The sequence below is a fragment of the Nicotiana sylvestris genome, chromosome 1 (genome assembly GCF_000393655.2).
Source record: "Nicotiana sylvestris chromosome 1, ASM39365v2, whole genome shotgun sequence".
In the NCBI taxonomy this organism is placed as follows: domain Eukaryota; kingdom Viridiplantae; phylum Streptophyta; class Magnoliopsida; order Solanales; family Solanaceae; genus Nicotiana; species Nicotiana sylvestris.
In genome coordinates, this window is record NC_091057.1 from 21,182,575 (window position 1) to 21,209,118 (window position 26,544).

Below are 26,544 nucleotides of genomic sequence, written 5' to 3' on the forward strand. Positions count from 1 at the left end.
TCGAATTGTTTCTTCCCCGACACGCGAATTATCTTCCTTTGACCATTGTTGCCTCTCTTTTGACTTTTACACTTGAGTTTATGCTGGGGATTTTTGTTGTAACCCTCCGCTCTCCTGACGGGCTCCTGACTTCTACTACGACTTAAAAAGATAATACCTCCATTCTCTAGGCGGGCTCTTAACTTCGACTACAACTTGAAAATATAATAACCTCCATTCTCCAGGCGGGCTCCTAACTTCAACAACTTCTTAAAAATATAATACCTCCATTCTCCAGGCGGGCTCCTGACTTCGACTACAACTTGAAAATATAACAACCTCCATTCTCCAGGCGAGTATCCTGACTTCAACAACTTCTTAAAATATAATACCTCCATTTTCCAGGCGGGCTCCTGACTTCAACTACAATTTAAAAATGTGTTCTATTGCCGTTGTTCCTTCCTGCCTCCTGAACCATTTTCCTTCTAACTTGCATTATCTTCTTTCAGAACTGCTTCCCTCAAAACTGGTGTTTCATTCCTTTGAAAAATGCTAGGGATAACACCGGTATTTCATTCAAAAATATGTTATTTTCCTCCTTCAGAGACTACTTCCATTAAAGCTGGTGTTTTCCTTCCTCTGGAACTACTTCCCTTAAGACTTGTGTTATCTTCCTCCCGAAATTGCTTTTTTAAAACTTGTATTGCCTTCTTCCAAAAACTGCTGGGGATACCACTTTTCTCCAAACTTGTGTTATCTTCCTTCTTCCCCATGTGGGCACCTGCCTTCCAGAAAATTTTAAAAATGAAAGAAAATTTTCTGCCCCAGTTTGACAATCTTTCTTGTGGCATGTCTTTCTGTCATCAATAACATTTCCTGTCCCTGCTTAAAATCAAAGAGAATTTGTTAGTTTAAAACATGGGGATGCTCCTGCTGGGGACGGTTTTCCCTTTCGCTCTTTTCCATGCTCTGCGTTGTTCGACCATCTTGAAACTTGGCCGATAACCTCCGACCTTCTTGATGATTCTGTATTCACCAACTTCTCAGTCGTTGTTTTCCACCTTTGCTCCACACTGTCCCGAAATCTTAGACCAATCCATCATCTGGTCTTACAACGACGTCTTTCTCGTCCCATCACATTATCCTCGCCTGTCTTATCCCCATTTACCTTGCACCATGTTGGAAACTGGTAGTTAGCTCTGAAAATCCTTCTTAAAAACAAACTACTATTGATCAAAAATGGAAAATGATGACTTCGAAAGATATAACAAGAAAAATCTTTCTGAACAATTGTTTGAAGAGAAAATAACTTATCTGAATGGTATAACCGATCTCAATGGTCATGTCGTGCATTTTTGGATTAATCAACCTAGTCTATTTACATCAATCAATCTTTCTGATGTCCCTACTTTGCATTTCAGAGGTCCCGCAACCCATCTTCTTTTGCCGAAACAACATCTCTATTCTGCTTGATGTCTCGACGGATCCTTTCCATCAACCTTATCTCATTTGCCCCCTTTTAATTCATTGTCGCCTTATAGTGACCTTCGAGGGGTTTTCACTAATAAGACTCTCTCGTTTCTCTCAACTCCCATCGCCTTACGGTTCCTGTGAAGGTTTTCACCGATAAGACTCTCTCATTTTACTTCTCTCAACTTTCGTCGCCTTATGGTGTATGTGAAGGTTTTCACCAATAAGACTCTCTCATTTTCATTAATTTCCCTGCTTGGACCGGAGTATTACCCTGATATGAATCACTTCTGTTTGCTCGACTCGTCATCTCTCGAAAAATTGATCATAAGATCTTTCTTTGGACCTTAATGTGGGCTTTTTGATGAGATTAGAAAGAAAGGGTATCAAAGGCTCAAAATAATTTTGACATGGGTTTAAAATTACAACTTTTGGAATCACATTTCTTATTACAAATACAATCTCTGCCCCAGTTTCTTGCTTGGGGATCTTTTGACTTTTATTTTATTGTTACTGAGCCGTAAAGCTGCCTACATACCCTTAACAGGGATCAGGTCAAACGTAGTTCACACCTGAATTTCCTTGTTGTTATATTTTCACTTCTTTTCTTTTCTCTTTTTCTTTTCCTTCTTTTTCTCTCTTTTTCGTTATTGATTCCAAAAGAGGGGTATGAAAGAAATAAATAAGGCTCAAAAAAGGGAACAAAGGGTAAAGTGTTTAGATAGTAGAACAAATTGCCTTCGTCATTTCAGTCTTCGAAATAATGCCAAATATAAACAATCAACAATGATACCAAAAAATCATACATAATATCTTTTTACTACGTCAGAATTGATAGCCATGTCTATGCATTTTCCTTCGATATTTGTTAAACATAAAGCACCATTGGACAATACTCTGGTTACAATGAATGGCCCTTGCCAATTCGGGGCGAACTTATCTTTTGCCTCAGCCTGATGTGGAAGGATGCGTTTCAGCACTTGCTGGCCCACCTCAAACTTCCGGGGACGCACCTTTTTGTCGTATGCTCTTGCCATTCTCTTTTGATATAACTGGCCATGACACACAGCTGCCAATCTTTTTTCATCAATCAAGTTCAACTGCTCCAGACGGGTTTTGACCCACTCATCATCATCAATCTCAGCCTCAGCGACAATCCGAAGGGACGGGATTTTAACTTCCGCAGGTATTACGGCTTCAGTTCCATATACCAACAAATAAGGAATTGCCCCTACTGTAGTACGGACAGTAGTGCGATAACCCAGCAACGCAAATGGTAATTTTTCATGTCACTGCCTAGAACCTTCTACCATTTTCCGAAGTATCTTTTTTATGTTTTTGTTGGCTGTCTCAACTGCTCCATTCGCCTTGGGACAATATGGGGTAGAATTGCGGTGTGTAATCTTAAACTAATGACATACCTCTTTCATCAAATTGTTGTTAAGATTAGCACCGTTATCTGTGATGATCACCTTCGGGATTCCAAATCGACAGATGATATTTGAGTGAACAAAATCGACCACTGCTTTCTTGATCACAGACTTGAAAGTTTTGGCCTCAACCCATTTGGTGAAATAATCAATGGCTACCAGAATGAACCTATGCCCGTTGGATGCTGCTGGATTAATTGATCCAATGATATCCATTCCCCAAGCGACGAAGGGCCATGGCGCTGACATTGTGTGTAATTCCGATGGCGGAGAATGAATCAAATCTCCGTGTAGCTGGCACTGATGACATTTGCGCATAAAACTAATACAATCTCGCTCCATGGTGAGCCAATAATAACCTGCTCGGAGAATTTTCTTTACCAACACATATCCGCTCATATATGGTCCGCAGACCCCTGACTGTACTTCGGATATGACAGACGTAGCTTGTCTAGCATCTATGCATCTTAACAATCCCAGGTCTGGTGTTCTTTTATACAAAACTCCTCCACTCAAGAAAAATCCGCTTGCCAACCGTCAAATTGTTTTCACATTCAGCAAGTGATAATGCTCACCATGAAGTGTCACCTGGGAACCTGTCCAGGCCTGAGCCCTGCTCACCCCCATCTAACCCTCATAATGATGACTCCAGGCCTTCTCATTCACCCTTAGAAAGCCAGACATCAGGAAGTTTTCCTGTTGTTGACAGTCCAGGAGAGGTCCCTCCTGGTGCACCTCACAGTCCAACTGTTATAATTCAGGATCAAGGAACTTCAGTCCCAAATCAAAACAGACCCTCTAGAACTTTGAAAATTCCTACCTATCTTAAAGATTATGAGTGTACACTTCCCAGACTTCAGCAAACTCATCAAAACCAACCAACCTCTCCAAATGATAGCCAAAGTACACAGTCTTTTTCTTTCAACACATCTGCCCCTAAACATATTGATAACTTACCTAATGAAACACATTCCACCTATCAGCATTTGATAGGAACTGGTCCACATGAATGTGAACCTAGCTCATTTGAGGAAGCTGCTGTAAAGACTGCCTAGCAAGCAGTAATGAATCAAGAATTCCAAACATTGTATGCAAATAAAACCTGGGACCTAGTTCCTCTTCCAATTGGAAAGAAGGCAATAGGGTGTAAATGGGTATATAATATCAAACATAAGGTAGATGGTAGTGTAGAAAGATCTAAAGCTAGATTAGTAGTAAAGGGGTATACACAACAAGCTGGGATAGATTACACAAAAACATTCTCACCTGTAGTAAAAATGATAACTGTTAGGGCTCTTATAGCAACAGCAATCAAGAAGGGGTGGCAGGTCTTACAGCTAGATGTAAATAATCCATTTCTTCAGGGGGATCTCCATGAAGAGGTGTATATGGAGATACCACCGGGCCTAGTTGTGGACTCACCAGGTTTAGTGTGCAAGTTGAACAAGTCCTTGTATGGATTCAAACAAGCAAGTAGATAATGCTATGAGAAATTAACTGAAGCTTTGTGTTCTAAAGGGTACACTCATCCAATGCTTGATTATTCTCTGTTCTATAAGAAGAGTGAAGGCTTAGTAGTGTTTGTAGTTGTGTATGTAGATGATGTTCTTGTTACTAACACCCATCTGCAAGAGATTGAGTCCCTGAAAACTTTTCTACACAGTACTTTTAAGATAAAGGACTTAGGGAGACTTCATTACTTCCTAGGACTGGAAGTTCAATACACAGAGAAAGGGGTTTTAATGTCACAAAGAAAATTCACTATTGATCTTTTAAGAGAGTTTGGATGTATAGATTATCCTTCTATGACTTCTCCTATGGACCCCTCTGTGAAATTAAAGGCTGATGAGGGAGCTCCACTAGCTGACCCTTCTTATTATAGGAAGTTGATTGGCAAACTCAATTTTCTCACTAACACTAGGTTGGACATTGCTTATAGTGTACAACATCTTAGTCAATTCATGCAAAGTCCCAGGGAAACCCATTTGAAGGCAGCATACCTTGTCCTAAGATACTTAAAAGGTGATCCATCCTTGGGCATCTTCCTCAACAACAATGCAAACTATGGAGTAAATGCATTCTGTGATTCAGACTAGGCTACTTGCTCTCAATCTAGAAAATCAGTTAGTGGGTACATTGTGCTGCTTGGTACCAGTCCTATTAGTTGGAAATCTAAGAAGCAGTCTACTATTTCACTATCCTCTGCAGAAGCTGAATATAGGTCCGCTAGAATGGTGGTTGGTGAACTTGTATGGTTGGCAAGACTTCTCAATGAACTTACTGTTCCATTGGCCTTGCCTATCCCCATATTCTGTGATAGCCAAGCTTCTTTACACATAGCAAGAAACCCTGTGTTCCATGAACGAACGAAACATATGGAAATGAATTGTCATTTTGTGAGAGATCAACTACAGGAAGGGCTAGTTTCTCTTCATCATGTTTCTACTAATGACTAGTTAGCTGACATCTTGACCAAGTCTTTAACAGGGATCAAGCATGTTGCGGATCAAGCATGTTGCACTTCTCAGCAAGTTGGATGTGAGGTCCTCCCCTCCAACTTGAGGGGGGATGTTGAGATTATTGATCTGTAATGCACCATATTTATTCTTTCATTTTTTCATACTTGTATTCATATGTGTATTGGTCATTAGGTAGTTAGTTAGTATTGGGTAATTATACATCCACTATAAATAGGACATCAATTTTGTATTTTTCTTTTTCTTTGAGTTGCAATAATGAAAACAGCTCTTTTCTTTCTAGAAACTTCATTCTTCTGTCTGTTTTTCTCTCTCTGTTGTGCGATCTAATCCGCCATTAGAGCTCACATTGAGCTCACCTCTTTTTCTCTGATTATCCCTAAACTTTCACAACTTAAAGTTTAAGTTAAATATTGTAAAATATTATTCAAATCGATCAAGAGCAAGAGGATTATAACCTTCTTTTTAATTTTTGGGTGGTCTGGAATTCAATCAAATACGCTTTCCAGTACGTATGTAGTACGGTAATCACGCAGTCTCCTATATTTGCCAAAGTCAATAGAAAATATATTATTTTTAGTACATTTTTCAACCTAACCCTCCTAAACTAATGTTGTATTCTGCCCAAGGAATCCATGTCTTTGGATAGGAAATTAAAGGAAAATCAATTCAACCTTCTTACTTCTTGCTACCATTGCCAAGTAACTTAGAAACACATTTTGTCAAAGTCAAAATTAATAGGATTAATAATAAAAACTTAACTCGTTCGTGTTTGAATCACGTACTGTTTTATAGAATTTCTGTGCCTATAAATATACTAAGTTACATTTCGTTATGATTCTCATTATCCCAACAACCTCCAAATATTTGTCTGCCTCCAAAAATAATGGATTCAGTTAGAAAATTCATTTCATTATTTCTTATTATTATCTCCATTATTCTCACTCAAAATATCTTATTATTAGCAAAAGCATCTAGGCCTATGGGTGTGTTTGAATGGATGACATCGTTGCCAAGAGGCCAAGTTCCATCATCTGGTTCTTCTTCTTGCACCAACATTCCTGATCAAGGTGGCAACGGCTCTTGCCCATAAACTTTAAATCTTCGCTCTGCCCAATCAAGACGAGTCCAAAATAAAATTGTTCCGTTTTTCTTCTTGTTCTTCAATCAGTATATGATCGACTTTTCATAGGATCGCCGGGCATGTCTATCACCGCGTGTGCATGTAGTATTTTATCCATAAATACTAGTAAGGAAACTTACGAGTTTCTCCTTACGGAAACGGATGGTCTGTAGCAACCACGACTCGAATTATCGGTCGTTGGGAATCCTTACAACACGGATGAAATCTCTTATTTCCACAGCCTAAAATACCCTTCAATGAATTCTACCGCCTAAAAATCCCTTCGAAGAATGCAGAGAATATCTAACCCTAGTCATCTCTTGTCTTGTGAAAAAACCCTCGTTTTCAATACCCGTAGTAGTTCTTGTATAGACTAGTACTAGGGTTTTAGGAGGAGGACTAGCTAATCGGTTAACGGGCTAATTATAGATGCAATAGCAAGTTTCCAAAGGTGCATGATTGCCTTTTCGTGGTGATATGATCTTTGTCAACCTTCCGTGGCGGCCAGGAAAGCTAAGGAGGAAAAAAAATAGCTTCCTTTTGATGATCATGGACATATAGATGATATGTTTAGAAAATTAATTCTTTGATAGTTTAAGTCTTCTCATTCTTCAATTTATGAATATAGTTGCTTTGTAGTTTTTCTTTAACTTGGAGAAACCATTGAACAAATTATTGGTAAATACAAGTGATTGGTGTAAATAACGATACAGAAATTCATGCCGAAGGCATATATACTTCTTTTGTGTTTCTAACAAGGAAGACGAGTTTTAGATCAACGGTAAAGTTGTTTTCGTGTAATATATAGGTCACAGATTCGAACCGTAAAAGCAGTTATTGATGCTTGCATTAGGGTAGGCTATTTATATTACGCCTTTGGGGTGCGACCCTTTCCCGAATTTGCTTGAAGACGGGATGCTTTGTGCACCGAACTGTTCTTAACATTATAAGATACTACTAGCAGCGTCAGCGTCAAATATGCAGTTTGAACTCGGGGTGTACAAAGAAAACCGACAAATCGCATCAATCCGATAATCTGAGTCAAACCGTGAAAAAAAAATCGATTATGGTTTGGTTTGATTTGGTTTGGTGTTAGGAAAAAAAACTCCGAACATAATTGATTTGGTTTGGTTTTAACTAAAGAAAGTCAAACCGAAAGCAAACCAACCCGATATTACATATATAAAAAATTTAGATATATTTAATATATAAATATAATTATTGTGATGTAATTTATAAATATTGTTTAAATATTTTTATTATTTTATCTTTTAAAGTATTATTTCAAGATTGGACATAGAACTTTTGAATGTTCCAATAAGTTTTATAGCCATTAATATTATTAACTTAAATAACGCTAACAAAGCCCAAACAAAAATCAAATCATACTAATGCTAATAAAAGACATTCAATTCAATACTAGGAACGGCAATGTATTGAATATCTATTTTTTATTTTACAATGATTTAGATAAAAATGCATAGCCTATTTTTATTTTATTTTTAGCGTTTAGTCATGTAATTAATACTCCCTTATAAGTCTACTTATTTTAGCATGATTTAGTACTTTTAGATTATATTTATTTTTATTATGGCTTTTTAATTAGCAATATTTATATTACATAATTTTATTATCTTTATTGTTGAATATTTTAGGATAATGTCATGACACATCTCATATTTTTGTATTATTTTCTTGGAAAATATCTTATATAGTTGTATCTTACTATGATTAAAGAAATATTTTGAGCACAAGTTATATGTTTTGTGCTACGAAAATTTTACCGAAAAAAAATCCCGAATAACCCAAAAATCCGAGAAAAATTGAGATTGAAAAATCCGAGTTTTATTGGTTTGGTTTGATCTTTAAATTTAATAACCCGACACAATTGGTTTGATTTGGTTAATTGCAAAACCCGAACCAACCCGACTTATGTACACCCCTACTTTGAACATTAAATTCAAAACTAATTTACGAAGGTATTTCAAAATCTTAGAATTTATATCAAGAACCATATGCTATTTTACCTAACTAATTAAACTATTTGTCGTTCTTTGGAAAAACATTTTAGACAATCGTAAATTTGGAGAAACTCTCTTTTAACTTTTAAGTGGAAGATGACTAAGCGTGCAACAAAAAGGCACATAGTATTTAATTGCATGAAAATAAATAAAATTAAGAAACAAACATATTGCGTATCGATATTAAAGAAATTCTATAAATTGGATACGAGGAAAAGTCCAAGCTGGGTTGTGTTAACAATGCAAAATTGGTGGCTGGTCAAATCTTTATAATTTTAGGGATCAATGCTAAACACCCATCAACAATTTTAAACTCAGTAATTAGCTAATGAGCAATTAATGACTGAGTAATTAGTACTTTAAGCAAATATGCATACTCAATCTTAAATTTGCCAAGTTTATGATTTTTGCAGCTGCCTAAATTGACTAAAGAGATAAAAAGAGTTGATCATAAACTTAAATTTTAATTAATAGTCTAATGCTAAGCAACTATAATTGACCATATAGAAAGGATATTTAGTAATGGATTGAAGGATTAATTATATTATTAATTGCTATAACATATCGCCTTTGCGTGCAATTATTAAAATGGTTTATCGTAGGTAAATTTCATTCAAGGGAATTTATTTTGTTCAAATGGCTGGTTAAAAAAAAGGATCATTTAAAAGACAGCTCAGAAATCAGAATTATGTCATAATGATCATCTAATCTCTTCGTGATTTCTTGAAACTTTATATTGTGTCCGGCGAATTATATATGTTTTTGGATATAAACTTGAAATTAACTTTTTTCCTCGTACTTGATCTTTAATAGAACAAAATTGATGCTAACGGTAATGGTGAATACAATGAGATGTAACTTAGTGTATTTATGGGCAGGGAAATTCTAAGTAGGACGTGTTCCAGTGACTAATAAGTTACTTTTGTTTTTTTATTATTCTATTTTTTTTTTTTTACTTTAATTTGGCAAAATTTGTTATCAAGTGTTGACTTGGCAATGGTACGTACTACGTAGTAAGAAGTAAGAAGGTTGAATTGTTATTCCTTTTTGTTTCCAATCCAAAGACGCAAATGCTTGGGCACAAAACAGCCTCTTTTAAAGAAAGTTTGGTTGAAAAATGTATTAGGAATAATGGGATTGAATAATTCTGATTTTGGAAAATAACAAGGAGCTTGCTTGATATTCGTACTGCGTACGTGGAAATTAAAGTAAAAAGGGATTATGCATAATTTGCCGATTCTAAAAGATATTCAAGTTTCTGTGTTTCTTTTCTGAACCAATGGTTGGATTTAGGGAACTCACTACTTTCAACTTAGTTTTGCATTAACACCAACAGTTACCAATCAAGATATGAGGGGAAACAATCAGAAATAACCAAATTTATAGCTGTTAATTTAAAATAACTACAATTTCAAAGGTAATCAAAAATTAGCCACTTTTTCATATAAAGATAAAATCTAAACATAAACACCTTTAAAAATTAGCCACTTTTTCATATAAAGATAAAATCTAAACATAAACACCTTTAAAAATCCGGAAAACTTACGTCATCATATGCTGGAGTTCGAATTTTACATATAAAAACTCCAACACAATGTGTTGAAGATCCAGCATAATATGCTAGAAGTTTATATGCAGGAAAACTTCCCGTGTGCTAGAATTCCAACATAATATACTAAAATTTTAAACGCATGAACTCCATAATCTAGCATATTATGTTGGAACTTATGTTTCAGCAAAATAGTAACTATTATGCGATGACTTTACAAGCGCCGGCTATTCTTCAATTATCAATCCGAAAATTGCCTATCTCGTGCTATTTTCTGGAGAGAAAAAAGGACCATATTACCAGACTTCAAGAAATAGAAGGCCAAACTTCTAAACATCAGATCCCCCAATTGGGGTGATAAAAAAGCCACATTTTCAAAGCTAATAAAAATGGAAACCAAGAAAGGCAGAATCACTCTTTACAAAATGTTTCCTTGCCAGAGGATTACAACCTCCTCCGCAACTCCAACGACCACACTCTCCTCCAGTACATTATTATAACGGAATACAGCCTAAACACTAATGGCCTATGCTCCGCCCCATCGATAGAGCTGAACTAGTCAAAGACCATTTGGAGGCCTATATACTCCATAGCCATTTACTCCACAAGCCACGTTCGAGTAGTCAGGAACGTGATATGGGTAACTAGGATCATTTTCCACATTCCTCATTCCTAGAAATGATGGATCAGAACCCATCATTTGCCACTGGTTAGGAACTAAACCATCAATCTGCCCACTTATAAACCGTGGATTAGGCTGCCGAATCATATCCCTATTAACACTATCAAAAGGGACTCCGGAAAAACTATGCTGGATTTCATCATGATAACTTCGTGTTCGCTCAAATCTACAGGAACTTGTTGAGGGACCTAGATCAGCAGCAGGCATCCCAATATCACCAGGGAAAGAGAAATGCCGATTCAGATGGTGTGACCCATTGTTATAACTTTGATGAAAGCCTGTGTTGGGCATCGAAGTCCTTCCAATTCCATGCTCATCATCAAGCAAGTCGTTGATGATATCAAGATGTGGAAATTCATCGGCCAGTGCACTTTGAGACTGGCGTCCAGACGTGCAGGCTGGAAACTCGGATGGGATATGATCATGTGTTCTGCTGTTTACAGGCTTGAACAAATCAAAGTTTTGAAACTCGTTTCTCATAGAAGCATGGTCCCGGGACATACTCCTGCTGTCCCTCTGGGAACTCTCCCATTGCAGTCCATTCTGGAGGGTATCATGATTCATCATTCCATATGAAAAACTTGGTCTGATACAACTAGGTTCTATTCTTTCTGAGCCTTGTGGTAAAAATGACGGCCCAGAAATCAGTGAAGGTGATTGAGGATATGACTGTGAACTGTTAACCACTGGACTTGGAGAATAGGGTTGACTAAAACCAGCCGAACTTCCAGAAACAGGATTGCCCACAATTGCATTTCGATAGGACTGAGGAACATAACTGTGTGTTGCTGGTGACGGGTCAGAGCCCAATTGACCAGCTGCACTCACTGAACGGGCCAGTAATGGCGATGCCGGAACCATGGAAACAACAGGGGTAGCAGGCCTAGGCCCAGGTACTACAGGAGCACTCAAGGGTCTGGACAGGGCAGGAACTTGTGATTTGGGTTTTTCAGTTGTCGCAGAGGAAGTCACTTGACGAGATTGGAAGTTCTGAGGTGTAATAGATACTGAATGCACCGAAGGCTTCTCTGCCGCGTGTCGTTCTAAAACTTTATGAGGATCAGCCTTCGACAACACAGCAGTTTCAGCTGAATTAGCCAACGTTGTCGATTTATGAGTCAGCTTAGGACTTTCCAAAGACAATCTTTTAACAAAATTTGGATCACTTGTGACCGAGACCTTTAGTTCTGACTTCGACTGAACGGCAGATGCTGCACTTTTTGGAGGGCTTCTAGGAGGAGACATGACATGTGGCTTCTCCAAGAGAGGTCTCTGTGTATCAGCCTCTGTCAGCTTTCTCTGCTGTGAAACTACTATTTTCTGCATACAACAAGAAAACGTGGCAATGAAAGTTGGAACTCGCTGAAAAGAACATAAACAGAATCATGGCATCCACAGTAAAGAAATTGCCCTCAAAAACCCAAAAAAAGGAACTTCCTTAACAAAAAAACAAGGATACCCAAGAAAAAAAAACATGGTAGTTTACCAATATTTCAGGAATACATTGTGTTTTGCACGAATAGAAAGAAGAACAGGACACTCAGCTTGCAAGATTTTTTTTCATCTCCTTTCTGTTAACTATATAAACATGAACGAAATGCTGAAAAGGGAGTGAAGGAGTTAAAACCCCAAAAAGGAAAAAAAGATGAAATATGCTCGAGTGTTATGACTCACAATACTCAGCAAAAGATTTTTTGATTTTTTCTAGGATGAAATCAAGTCAACGGGTAAAAGATTAATAGCCTGTTGAAAAGTGCTTTTTTAAAAGTACTTATGGTGAGAAGTAGTTTGTGTTTGGCTAATTAATTTGAAAAACACTTCTAAGCAGCAATTAGTGTTTGGTCAAGCTTTTAAAAAGCGCTTCTAAGTGTATTTTTCTCAAAAGTACTTCTCAAAAAAGTGTTTCGAGGAAGAACAGGGGCGGCTCAATAGCATCCGAGGCCTAAAGCAAAGACTTAATAAGAGGCCTTATATATATATATATATATATATTGAGCACCGTTATCCGAAAAATTAGACAAGTGAGTATGTGAAATGAAAAAAAATGAGAACTAGATTTTATAAAGTATAAAAAATTGAATGAATTTAACGTTGATTGCATCACAACTGAAATGAGCGAACCCATAAAACATACTTACTCCGTCCAACCTTATGTGATACCTTTATTTAAGTCACTCCCCTTTCTTTATTTGATAATAATTCAACTTTGATTTTTTTACCCTTAATGGGATGATTTCTAGCCATATAAGTTTCTATGGTTTGTTTTGGGTCACAAGTCTCACAAATTTTCCTTTATTTTATAAACTCCATGTCTAGTCAAACATCTTCATATAAATTAAGACAGAGGGAGTATAATTTATGTGAAGAAAATAAATGATAAGTTAGATTATCAGATATATTTACGTGACTAACTAATGAATAGAGAAATATAATTTAGTAAAAACGTAAAATAAGATTGACAAAAAATATTTTTGTTATAGGAATATTAATTAGAGGAAGATATTAAGTTATTAAAAATTAATAATAAAATACTAAGAAATAATTATATAAATAATATACTATATATAGAGAAATTTTGGGGCCCTTAAATTCTTGGGGCCTAAAGCAAGTGCTTCACTTGCTTTAGGGTCTGGCCGTCCCCGGGAAGAAGCTACTTTTTTCTGCTTCTCCAAAACTGCTTCTGCTTTTACTCAAAATCACTTTTTTTTTCTTCTAAACGCTTGGCCAAACACTTCAACTTTGAAGGAAAAAAAAAAGCATTAAAAAGTGCTTTTCAACTTGGAGAAGCTTGGCCAAACAGGCTATAATGCATAATGGGAGAAGAAGACAAACCTTCTTCACCACTTCCTGCTCGTGCGAATGCGCAATAGCCCGAGACTCGGATCTAGTTGGCCCATAACTTACAGCTGTATCACTCAGCCGCCCTGCATCTGGAAGAGCATCTACTGGCTGACTATGCGTTTCACTAGCGCAGTCAGCTGCATTACTGGTTGATTTGCTTCTGTGGTTAGCCACTCTAAAAAGTCGACACACCAGGAATTAGAATAACAACAGATATCATGAAAGATAATCAAATGGATGCCAAAAAAATAAATTATAGAAGGTCACCTGCTGGGTGATTTCTGGTTTTTATGGTTCGAAGTCCCTCTGTAAGGCGCATTCGTAGCTGCTGAAGGGACTGAGTCAGTAGAACACGTTGATGAACTATCATCCATAACAGAAAGACTTTTTCCTGAAATTCCATTCTGTACAGATGAAAGGCCACTCAATCCACTGCAGCTAGTTTCTGTTGAAGGACGCATTTCAGAGGTGTCAGTATCCCAGTTGACAGGACTTGCGCCTCTGTCCTCAAAATCAGGATGGTTTGCTTCTGGGACACAATCAACTGAATCAGAAATGTCCGAAACATCTTCCAGTATATCTGTTTTTCCCAATGCTGCCTCTGGCTCCTCAGTCTCATAGTCATTTCCATCACCGATACACCCATCTCGTTCAGCCTTCTCTTGCTCGATAACACAAATTTTCTCATCCCTCCCCTTATCCTTTGTTTTGCGATTATTCTTTTTCTGTTTACCCTGAAATACAAGGTAAGAATGATAAAATGTATTTACACAATATCCCCAAAAAAGCACTTTCTTCAGGAGGTGAAAAGGATAAATACTTTCACTAAGCCTCAACGGACAGTTAAGAGCTCGCACACCAACTAGTTGACAAAGTCTACAACTTTGAAATTGTCTCAACACAGATTCTTGTCAAAAAAAATTAACCCTCTTTCGTTCTTCTCTTTTTCTTTTTCTTTTTCTTTTTCTTTTTCATTTTTTTTCCTCTGTTGGGGATCCCAGAACATTCAGTTCTACTACTATATCACATGCTTTTTTACACATTTGTGTAAGCAACTTTTATCAGCCAAGCTTTAATGACCATATCTTGAACAAAAAAATTTAGGTGGTGCAATGGCAGAATATACAATTATCTGATATACAGTATAGAAACCACATTAGTTGATGCCAATAATTGAAAGCCAGGACATGGTTTTCAATTGAGCTGACATAAAGAGCTCCTTGCTTCAGCATTTCCTAATTCCTTCAAGGCTATAACCACAATTTGCGCATAAAAGGAATTACAAGCAAAGGCTAACTTTGCCCCTCGACAAAGTTAAATAGCTGATAGCAGAGACTCAAACTCTAATACCAACGCTGCAGGAGCTTTTTTTAAAAACAATGATCTGTAGCCTCACTTAAACAGATGTTCCCGTAAATTGTAAATAAAAAATATTTCAGATATCTTAACTGTGTAATCAAATACCATAATCATATGCAAGGACAATACCTGCTTTTTCTTTGACTTCTTTTCCTTGTCAGACGCTTTTTTAGCTTTCAGCTCAGTTTCAGCCAGCCAAGAAGCCTCTTCTTCACGGATGAGCTCCTCTTGCCTCTTTAAAGCAACAGCTTCCTGATATGCGACCTCAATTTTACTACAGAAGGAAATAACCAAGTCATTTTTTTAATCAGTATATTCAAGTCATTGTTCCATTTCAAAAAAACAAAAAAAAAATTCAAGTAATTGTTAACCATCAAAAAGTGCAGTATGACAACTACCCACAAATTAGACAAAGTGGACGAGCTTTGCCGCTCATTACACGATATTAGGTACAACATCATCCCACATCAATGCAGAAAATGCAGTTGACAATGCAGCTGCTTCCAAATTTGAGGTTTGCAAATCTAGTTAGATCTCTTCTAACTTTAAAAGTCGGCAAAACTAATTAGTGTGTTAGACTGCCTCTACTGTTAAAAGTTTCCAAAAGACCCTGACGCAATACAAATGGAATCCAAAGCAGAAGCTATGTTTAGCCATTTCAATAGCAGCAATCACAGTTAATAGCAACTAATTGATTAACGTAGTTTACCTGAAAATATGTGCAAGGACAAATATCTCAATTGTTCGACGACCTAGTTCAGTTAGGCGCCTCTCGTCACGCACAATGGAATCTTTGTTGAAGTCTTCTCCTGAAGCACCATCCTAAAACAAAGAATAGTAGGATAAGTACTTGTCTTCCTTCCCCTTTTTTTTCCCAGGAGTGGGGGAACAAATTCCCCAGTGATACACCAAAAAGAAAGGAAGTAAGAGAAGTGACTCTGACTAAAGTAACTCTTGCCCATATTTACAATTTTTCAGTTATGCTAGGCATTGAAATAGGACCCAATTCAAATGTCATCCATAAAAAACATAGTTCACTCACAATTATTGACCCTGTTTCATGACAAAAGCTCAATCTCATTCTTACTGACTTTCATGGCTTATCCACAAAAGCAGTTTGAGATATATCCAAACACGTTAAGGAATCATAACATAAGTACAACAACAACAACAACAACAACAACCCAGTATAATCCCACTTAGTGGGGTCTGGGGAGGGTAGTGTGTACGCAGACCTTACCCCTACCCTAGGGTAGAGAGACTGTTTCCAAATAGACCCCCGGCATCCTTCCCTCCAAGAACTTCCCACCTTGCTCTTGGGGAGACTCGAACTCACAACCTCTCGGTTGGAAGTGGGAGTTGCTTACCATCAGAGCAACCCCTCTTGTCTACATAAGTGTGTCCACAAATAGGAAATATTACTGAAGCATATTTATCTCTCACAAAACCTTTGACAGAAGGGCTAATCTATATTTCACAAAAATCCAAAAATAAATCCAAGAGCAGCAATAACAAGAAACTGTCATACAATATTCAAGCCATAAATTTGGAACATTTCAGAATAGAGCTTCAACCACTGATTGTGTCACTTACCTTTGTACGGTTCTGGGGACCTTTCTCATCCTTTGGAGGCAGCGGTTCCAAGGCAGCCCTCTCAAGCAATAGCAAGACATCATCGACCAAGACAAACATGTCTTCATCCAAACGAACAATAGGAACGAGTTGTTCTTCTGCATCCAAATATTTCCCCTTACCTTTCTTGCCTTTAGTATGGCCTTCAATAGCCTTAAGCCCACTGTACAAAGAGTCCATCACCAGAGTAGATGTAACCTCTTTTTCAATGAAGAAGTGCTTGACAATCACTTTCAAAATCGAATCTGATTTCTCCCGAGACATGCAGCACCTAGAATTTTGGTCCATTCCCAGCCAAAAAGCACAGAAACTGCATTTCCATGTCATGTGAAAAGTCAGTATTCTATGATAAAATGCTAAAAAAATCAAAAATCTAAAAGCGAGCACATATAGCATTGCCTACATGAGGATTATGGAGAACAAATATGTCATTCAACAGAAAACTTATCCACATCCACCACCACAATTAAAGAGCTAAATAAGACACCACAAAACTTAGATATTAGAATCTAGAGAACTATCAAGGCTAACAGTCTCTAGAACCAGGTAAGCAATAGAGAAAATTTACAGCATACCTCGACCATCTAGCTTTATCCTCTATCAACTTTCCAAGTCTTCCTCTCCGCTCTTCAACAAAACGGCGGCAAATCTGTTCAACATTGGTCAAATATACTCTAACAAGCTCCCTCCTATATTGACAGTCAAGGCAACGAAAGGGACGATCCGCTCTCTCCCTGCAAACAAAGAACACAGCCCAGAATCACCATTTGAGATCCATCACAACATCCATGGAACAAGTTAAGAATTCTCAATATTATATAAAATAGATATTGAGTAGCAACAATCGCGTCTCCTAGGTCTACTTTGGTGTAAGTTATGGTATCCAAACACTGTTATACACAAAGTAGCAACATTTCTAAATGTTATTGTGTCCATATTAAAAACCATGTTTAACATGACCCTCACAGACATACCACAAACCCGCTCCACACACAAATCATTGATCTCCCAACTTTTCCTTTCTTCGTTTGACCACAAATATATATATGACATCATAATGTTTGAAGACTACTATATCTGTATCTCATTCTTCCTGATATATACAAAGCCTAATAACACTAATGAAACTATCTCTGCAAGGAAAAGATGATGAGTTATAAAGGTAATGGGTTATAACCATGAATTTTGATGCAAGAATGTCTTTTAGTTCCATTTGAATCCAGTGTTGTAAATCAAACAGTTAATAAAACATCAATGCCAGCATGTCCATGTCAAACATTTATGGCATGTTCACATACATGTTGACATCATCCTGTTTGATAAAAATTTATAGGGGAACACCTATGTTGAACGAAAGGTCGAACCAACTAGCACTTTCAAATCTTCACATGCAAGCATGAAGAGGAATCACATCGACTTAGACTAGCAAATGGTGGTGGAAAAACATACTATTGTCTCACCTTGCTATCGGTTGATGTAAGATACAGAAATTGGTACAAAATTATAAAATAGGGAGATCAAAGTGAGAAAAGACCTGATAACTTGAACTTGAGCTTTAATTATGAGGGTATCAGCATCAATAAACCCTTCTAAAACTTTTGAAAGCTCCATAAACTTTTTCCAACCCCAATCATGCTCTTTCTTCCAGAAACGATGTAATGTATCTGCAGAAATTTGCAACTGTATTTTAACACGAACATGCAAGGACTTCAATAGATCCATCACAAAAGACCATATGTAATGTACCCACCTGAATACTTGGATTTCTTAGGATCTTTGTTCACCACAGCAATAGTGAATTGAGCAAAATGACTCCAACCTGTTTTTATCAAAAGACAAGAAAACATCAACAACACAGCTACAGCAACACTTGAAGATAGGTTTGGGTGAACTACCAACATTATCACACCTGGAAGGAGCTTGTCATGATTAGCCACACACAGAAACAAAGAGAGATGATTGCAGACATCGCATCCTTGAGGGTAAATCAAAATATACCTGTTGCCACCAGTTTGATCATATCAAATATTTGTTAGTAATTTTATAATTCCTGAAACAGATAATTCTCATTCAATGAGAGGAATAAACAAGTATACAAGATTACAGTAAGCTTCAATTAAGGGTGTAAGAATATCAAACTTCGTACAACCCTAACTCCAAACATAAGATGAAGCAAGATAAACAGCGTCTATAATTACCTCTATGTCAATGAAAAAGGAGAACCTAGTGAACAAACTCAAGCTGGCATCAGCCTATTCTCTAAGAGTAAACTAACAGTGTTTGCAGTCATGCAATTTCTCTCAGAAAAAGATAGCGCAAGAGTGCAGGGAAGAAGCTCCTGTAATTTTCTCAGGTAATCATTCATCTACCCCAGGAAGTAAAAATGAATTTACTTGTTTATATTCATCCAATTTCAAAGGGGATTGTAAAGATGACCTAGACAAACTGCATGCCCCTCTGCTTTTACTTCCTTAGAACATCACCGGAAAACCCTTTTCTTCTTCTCTTTTGTTACATCCTGCTCTTGGCTGCTTATCTAACCCAACCTAACATGGTCCCAACCAGAAACAGAGTATGCACATGTAACCAACTTACTCCATAACTTACTTCGTAACTTTCTATTACAAGATAAGTTGTGCACCCATCTCATTTTACTTCCTAACAGAGAACTGGGAATAGACCATCCCTCTTCTCTTATTTACATCCTGGCTCCTCTTCTAAACCAATGTAACATCATCCAAACTAATAGAAAAGGGTCCATACATAACTTTATCCACAAACTTACTTCCTAACTCAACAGGTAGAAGATAGAAAGTCGAATTTTTCCTATTACAATTTACTTTATCCAAGTAAATAGTGGAAAACCATTAACATATGAAAAGCAGCAGCAGGTAGCTTTTGAAATGGATAGACACTGGACAGACAGCATTTTGCTCGTTGAACAATACATATCTCGTTCTACAAGTAGTTGAAAGATGAGAACACATTAAATACTTTCCGGTTAAAGGAAAGATGAGAACACATATAAGGGAACCGAACAAGTATATTCACAAATAATTCTTGCCAAAGATATCATACCATTTGAAGCCTCCGACCTCAAATGCATTACTCCGAAGTTCTCTCTTGTTAATTTGTGAAAACTTATCAATCTTCCAGGTATATTTCCCATAAAGCTCGGAAGGTTTAGGTCCTAAGAAAATAAAAGAGGATAACTGAATAAATAAATCAAAGGTGCTTCCGATAAGCACGCAGAACGGTAGAAGGATACAAAAGGACAGAGCTAGTTAAGTGTAAAGAAGAAACTTCTGAAGAAATACCAATAGTCTCACAGCCTAGAGGCAGTTAAAAACACATGCATTATCGAAATCAGGTCGAAAAACAGTTACACATAGTTACTGTTGCCTCTTTTTAATCAACAGTATAACATCCCCACCACTAACCCTGAATGAAAAGCACATAAAAAATGGAGTCAAGCAACTATAGTAGAAAACTACTCTTCAATAATGATGTAAATGGATCTCATCATATCACAATTGTGAAAAACCAAATTCCACAGCAGAGAAGTTACTTCTTGTAGAATCCATTTCACATTATTGCTTAGGTCAGAGATAGCAGTAGTAATATCAATGGTCATGTAACCTCCAAGAATTTACACTAGACGTGTTCACTTTTCATTTAGAGACTTGGAAAAGGACAACAAGCTAGGTTGGAGTGCACTATCAGCGGCTTTGGTGACAATATAAGAGCTCACAGAGGTAGAGAAGGTAAGGATAGAGAATTATGAAACTGATTAAGGAGAAAGAAATATGTGTGTGCATGGTCTACTATCAATTAGCCAGGAAGTATTGGCAACGAGATGGTTATACTGAAAACCAACAGCATATGCAAGGGTAACCAGCAATTAGTAGGCAATGATAAACATTCTAAGGGTTCATCTTCAAAATCAATCATGTCTCCATCAAATAACATCTAACTGAAAACCATCTCAAACTTAAAAAGTGAATATTACAGGTATATTTAATAAGCAATGATTGACATTCTAAGGATTCATCTTTAAAGTAAGCAAGCAGTTCACTAAATATGAAGAAGACATTAAACTGATTAAACACTATTAACAAGACTCAGACTCAGTGATATTCAGAGTTCTGAAACCAAAGAAGACTGTCAATCCAAAAATAAGTATGCAGTGATTACGCTCATTTTTGCAGAAAAGAAATTAATGGTGGATTCAGATACGTCTGTCATGAACCAATCCAAGCAACTGACAGTTATTACATGAATGGTCCAACTTCCCCCAACAAAGTACTAGTCTCCTGATACTCATTCCCCAATTATGACACTTAAAGAAACCAACAGAACTATTCTTATACGGAAAAAGAACACTGAAAATTGCAAGCAACATCTGTCAAGAATTGAAAGAAGACTTCAGAATTACAAAGAAAAACATTGAAACAGGCAAGCAGCATACCAGCATCTTCATCATCATCACTATCCCAGTAAGGAGGCGATGTGGACGGAGTTCCATTCTCCAACTGCTCCGAAGACCTCCATTCGGCCAACGCTTCACTAGATTGGCATCTCTGCTGGCCATTTGACACTCCCTCCAACGACCGCCCCGTACCAGCTTCCTCAGATGCACTTGAAGCCATTCTCACCCCACAACTCCCACCAAATTATTAAAAGCTTCACCTTTCTCATCCAAAAATAATTACACCCCATTAAAAATACAAACAAAAACCTTTCTTTCCACACCTTTACAGTTTTAAATTAAAAAGGTAAAAGCAATGCAACAAGCTGAATCTGTAGTCAGTGGCGGAGCCACATACAGTGAAGTTGAACACCCTTCGTCTGATAATTATACTAGTGTCGATAGAAAATAATACTGCATATATAGGTCAAAATTACTTTTTTACACATATATTAACGAAATTCCTGGCTTCACCAACTTCTCAGCGGAACTTATAGTACATACATAAGAATTCTTAAACCTTGGCCAAAATAAAACAATACAAATTTGTACATATTCCAAATAAGGATGTATTCCAATTCACAATTACTATACCTGAAACCCCACATTAGAATAACTCCCAATAAACCCTAGTTCAAACCCATCTTCCACAAAATCAAAAGAACCCGAAAATTAAATCAATCAATAAATTCAGATAAACCCAGAAAAATGAATCAATTATTAATTTACCATAAACCCAATTGAACAAAAACCCATAAACCTAATTGAAAATCAACATTCCCAGATCAAAAAAAACAATAATTCCAAAAAACAACGACAACACAAAATATAAAATAAACCCTAAAACACAATTTTTTTTAAAAAAAGTAAAAGGGGAGCAAAAAAATAAGGAAAATAGTATAATAACATAAATAAAATAAAATTAGGAGAGTAGATCAAGGAAAAAGGAGCAGACCTGAAGCAAAAGAACAAAGCTTTTGTCAATGGAAGCTGTGAAAAAGAAATAAAGAGAGAGAGAGAGATTTGAGAGGTGGAAGAAGCAGCAGAACAGAGGCGGAAATAAAAAAATATAATTTTTATATATACCCCCTTTATTTCTTATTCTTTTTTAAAAAAAGAATAATTCACATAATTACAGGAAGATGGGTTTGGGTATTGTGTTTGTGTACCTCTCTCTTTATGTATATCTCTTTCTTTAATATTTAGGTTTTCTTTTTCCTTTTTGTTATTTTAAAGGTTTTTTCCTTTATAATTATTTCATGTTTTTTCTCATGTTAATGTATATTTTTAGGATTTTTTCTTCTCTTTTATGATCGAGTGCATAACGATAACTCTATTTATCAAAGTTTGAACCGGGAATAACTCACATAATATTTTTGCTTTCTTTTAGGGTTTTTCTTTCTATGATGATTTATTTTTCTTTATAATTATTTTATGAATTTTTTCTTGTAGTGACAATTTTATTACTATGCTTGTTCATTTTGTGATGGTATATTCAGAGTGTTTTCTCCTTTATAAGTTTTTTTTTTTTTTCTATTTACTAACTTGAATTTGAGGAATTTTTTTGTTAGTCCTTGAGTTAGTAGGAAGATGGGATTTGGGAATAAGGACTTTGCTGTTTATTTCCTCCAAAATAGCCAAAATTACATTACCTTTCTGTCAACAAAAAGAAATTAATATTAGTATTTTTAGCATTTATTAAATTTAAATAATTAAATATGTAGCAAACCCTCCCCTCCTACCCCCTTTCTACCCCACCTCCCACCCCTTGAGGGTCCCTTCATAACCTAGATGCTCTACTCTTAACAGTTAACACTTGTACATGTTAAGGACTTTTGGGGATCTTTTTTTCTTTTTCTTTTTCATGAAGAGGGTTGATATCCTAGTAAAAAAAATTAAAAGTTGATTGGCTAAAATTGGTCCCACCAATTTTAAAATACTGTTTTGGGTTTTTTGGTGAGTTGGGTTGCATTGAGTTTTGGATAAGATCATTGTGACGTTGGACTGATTCATGGGCTATATTTGGGCCGGTCCAATCTATGTATTTGGATGAATTAACCCAAATAGTCGCCTACCCTACTACTTAAATTAAAATTAGCCGATAAATATATAATATATGCATAATTTATATATTGCACATATATATAATTAATGTATAATTTATGTATAAGACTAAAAAAAATAGACAATTAGTATGGCCGGCTATTTGTGTAAAGATCTTAATTCTTCTATCTCAAAAAAAAAAAGCAAAATACAAAAGAAGAGTTAACCCAAATAGCCGCTCATCCAACCACTTAAATCAAAAATAATCGTTTGAGGTGTGATATATGCATAATTTATATTATGTGTGTGTGTGTGTATAATTAATCTCTCTCTCTCTCTCTCTCTCTCTCTCTCTCTCTCTCTCTCTCTCTCTCTCTCTATATATATATATATATATATATATATATATATATATATATATATATATATATATATATATATATATATGTAGAAAAAATAAATAAGGAATATGACCAGCTATCTGTGTATCCCAATACAAAATGGGTCGATCGATTAAAACAAATTTGCATTCGCTAGTCAAACACCAGAGGTAAGTCATCATAATGTAAAAATAGCACGGTCTAGCCAGTTTTCGGACTGGTCATTCAAAAATAGCAAGCGTTTACCAAGTCAATGAAAAATAGTCACTATTTTGCTGTAATAGAGATCGGTCCAACATAATATACTGGAATTCGGTGCACCTGTGTATGAACTTCCAGCATTAGTATACTTTGCTGGCTCCAGTATATACTGGAGATTGGAGCACCGGTGCTCCAAACTTCAATATATTATGCTGGATCGGTATATTATGCTGGAGTATTTTTTTGAATTTTAAACAGTATTTTCGTTCAGATTTATCTTTACATGAAAAGTAACTAAATTTCAATTATTTTTAAAACTGGGCTATTTTTGAATGACCACTTGTAGATCTGGCTATATTTAAATTTCTCCCATCATAATTGCACTTAGCTAGGAGATACAGAGCAATTAGTTTCCTCTCTCACTCACCCTCTCGTTATATTATAGGAAATAAACATAATTTTATCAGCAAATGCATTAATTTTTCTTGTTTTGAGTTCGATGCATGTAAATTTATAGCAGTGTCAATATTATTAATTTAACAAACCGTTCTATTGGAATTCCTCAGCTAAAATACTTGAGCTATTAAATCCATTAATATAGACACTAGGCATAATTGATATATTTACTACCGTATCATTCTTAATATATTTATCCCATATGTTTTTATAAAGTGCACTAGCAACTTTTTATCTAAAGATGCATCCTATATGCTTGTCATCTTTGTTTTTTTTCTCACCCGGTGTTCGGTATCCGCAATGGAGCCCGACTATATCCGTATTCGCGGCACGTAAAGCCTCATTCGAGGAAAAGCACTTCCTACTAAGGTTTATACGGTCGAAATCGAGCTTGCCTTGGCATGCTAGGTCAGGCTCGGAACATGGCAATAAAGGACTAAAGATCGACCCTAAGTCTCACCGGGCTAGAATCCGGAGTCAGAGCGCCTGCCTTCGAGAATATCAAGGTTGTGATCCCGGAATCGATCCTAGCCGCGAACGAGCTCGAAGCAACATTATTAGCATAGCCAACAGAAGACCGAAATATCCGTGACCGGTCGGATATTACGGCGGGAATCTTGGCACTTATTAATAAGGAACTGACAATCAGCAAATTAAGAGTTTTTTTACCTTTTATAGAATTGTACCAGAAGTAGGACTCATCTACTATATAAAAAGGGTCTGATCATTCATTTAGCACATGTCAACACGCATTCCAAAGCAATGTATTATTATTTCTCTCTTTAAGCTCTTATTCTCCTGTATCTTGATACCGATCGAAGTGCATCCAGTTTAAGGGTGACTGACCTCCCAAGACTGTAATTGTTCAATTCGTGTGATTTGAATTTACTTTTATCATTGTTTATTTCAATTGCAACTTAATTTATCGCATTGTGTCAGGCTAATCTGTGTATCCTTAAAACTACTTACAAATTCAATTGTTATTTGATTTTGAGGGTAAATAATTTGGTGCCCACCGTGGGGCTAAGGATAATAGGGGTTATTTGATATAAATTTCCATAACACACACTACTTTACACTTATTCTTTGAAGTGCTTCTAATTTCAGATTAAAGCTCAAAATGTCAAACTCACAATCAGCACCTCTTCATGTTGACAATGAGTCTGACTATAACAGTGAAAAATAACAATATAGTGCCCAATGGCGGGGTATCGCCAGTCGATCCCATCGGAATTCCAGTTGCGAACTCGATTGACGCTAACTCGCATGTGGCCATCGACAGAAATTTGCCTACTGACCCCGAGAATAGCGTCCGTGGTGGAGCCTGATCGGCAGCTCAAAATAAACAAAACATTGGAGGAGACGGGGTCAATTTACGGATGATATTCAAAATGTTACAGATTCAACAGGCGGCGATAGCCCAGTTATAGAACCAAAGCCGCGCACCTAGCAGAATTGAACCCGATGCATCTTGGGAAGTCATCCGTATGGATGAACCAGTTGCAAAGAGGTAGAATGAAAACGAATCTGGGACTAACCCCGAGATCATAAAGATGGTCGAGGAATTGACAAAACAGGTTGAATCAAGGGAGAAGAAAATCGACGCTAATGAAAAAAAGGTGGAAACCTACAATTCTAGGGTCTACCAAATCCCAAGAGCGTCGCAGATATTGAAAAGCCTGGATTCCAAGAAGTTCGTGCAAAGACTTTTTCTTCCAGGCGCAGCTCCAAAGCCGATCCCTAAGAAGTTCTGATGGCCGAGATTCCTAAGTACAACGGAACGACCGACCCAAACGAGCATGTAACCTCCTACACATGTGTCATCAAAGGGAATGACTTAGAGGATGATGAGATCGAGTTTGTCTTGTTGAAAAAATTCAAGGAGACCCTATCAAAGGGAGTTATGATATGGTATCACAACTTACATCCTAATTGTATTGACTCGTTTGCTATGCTTCCAGATTCCTTCGTAAAAGCACACGCCGGAGCTATTAAGGTCGAGACCAGGAAGTCAGGCCTTTTTAAAGTAAAACAGAAGGATAATGAGATGCTCAGAGAATTCGTGTCCCGGTTTCAAATAGAATGGATGGACCTGCCACCGGTCGATGATGATTGGGTAGTTCACACTTTCACCCAAAGACTCAACATTCGGAACTCATTGGCTTCACAATAGTTAAAACAAAACTTGGTAGAATATTCGGCTGTCACTTGGGCAGATGTCCATAACCGGTATCAATCATAAATCAGGGTCAAAGATTATCAACTTGGGCCCTCTTCCGGGTCCATGTATCCCGACAGAACTATCGACAAAGTCAAGAGAGACATCGATCGTGAACCGAGATTAAACAGGGATCGATATTAGTCGTACAATAGAGACCGAAGAGCAGTGGGTCTGGGCGGAAATCTATAAGAAATGAAAGGATAAGTAATAGA

At 36.7% G+C, this 26,544-nt stretch overlaps 1 protein-coding gene across 2 annotated transcripts; it reads right to left on the reverse strand.

The window, feature by feature from the left end:
- Nucleotides 1–10,354: 10,354 nt before the first annotated feature.
- On the reverse strand, nt 10,355–22,082 carry LOC104225640 (TNF receptor-associated factor homolog 1b-like). 2 transcript variants are annotated; one of them, XM_009777484.2, is made up of 13 exons: nt 21,987–22,082; nt 21,032–21,252; nt 19,642–19,753; nt 18,473–18,561; nt 18,314–18,382; nt 18,098–18,227; nt 17,139–17,297; nt 16,525–16,873; nt 15,641–15,753; nt 15,061–15,205; nt 13,840–14,306; nt 13,564–13,747; nt 10,355–12,051 (listed from the first exon to the last, which is right to left on the reverse strand). In XM_009777484.2, the coding sequence occupies exons 2-13, from the start codon at nt 21,210–21,212 to the stop codon at nt 10,609–10,611; spliced, it is 3,441 nt and encodes a 1,146-aa protein (XP_009775786.1). In that variant the 5' UTR covers nt 21,213–21,252; nt 21,987–22,082; the 3' UTR covers nt 10,355–10,608. The 2 variants fall into 2 exon arrangements, with proteins under 2 accessions (XP_009775786.1, XP_070026597.1); XM_070170496.1 differs by having other exon boundaries at nt 18,314–18,561.
- Between the last annotated feature and the right edge of the window lie 4,462 nt (nt 22,083–26,544).

Bases quoted from the DNA above. Each gene is read 5' to 3' on its own strand.
- LOC104225640 (XM_070170496.1), bottom strand. From the start codon at position 21,212: ATGGCTTCAAGTGCATCTGAGGAAGCTGGTACGGGGCGGTCGTTGGAG. The intron at 16,874-17,138 runs GTATGCTGTAAA...ATGGAAATGCAG, and splicing joins GATAAAGCTAGATGGTCGAG to TTTCTGTGCTTTTTGGCTGG. The intron at 12,052-13,563 runs GTTTGTCTTCTT...TGTTGTATGCAG, and splicing joins AGCAGGAAGTGGTGAAGAAG to AAAATAGTAGTTTCACAGCA.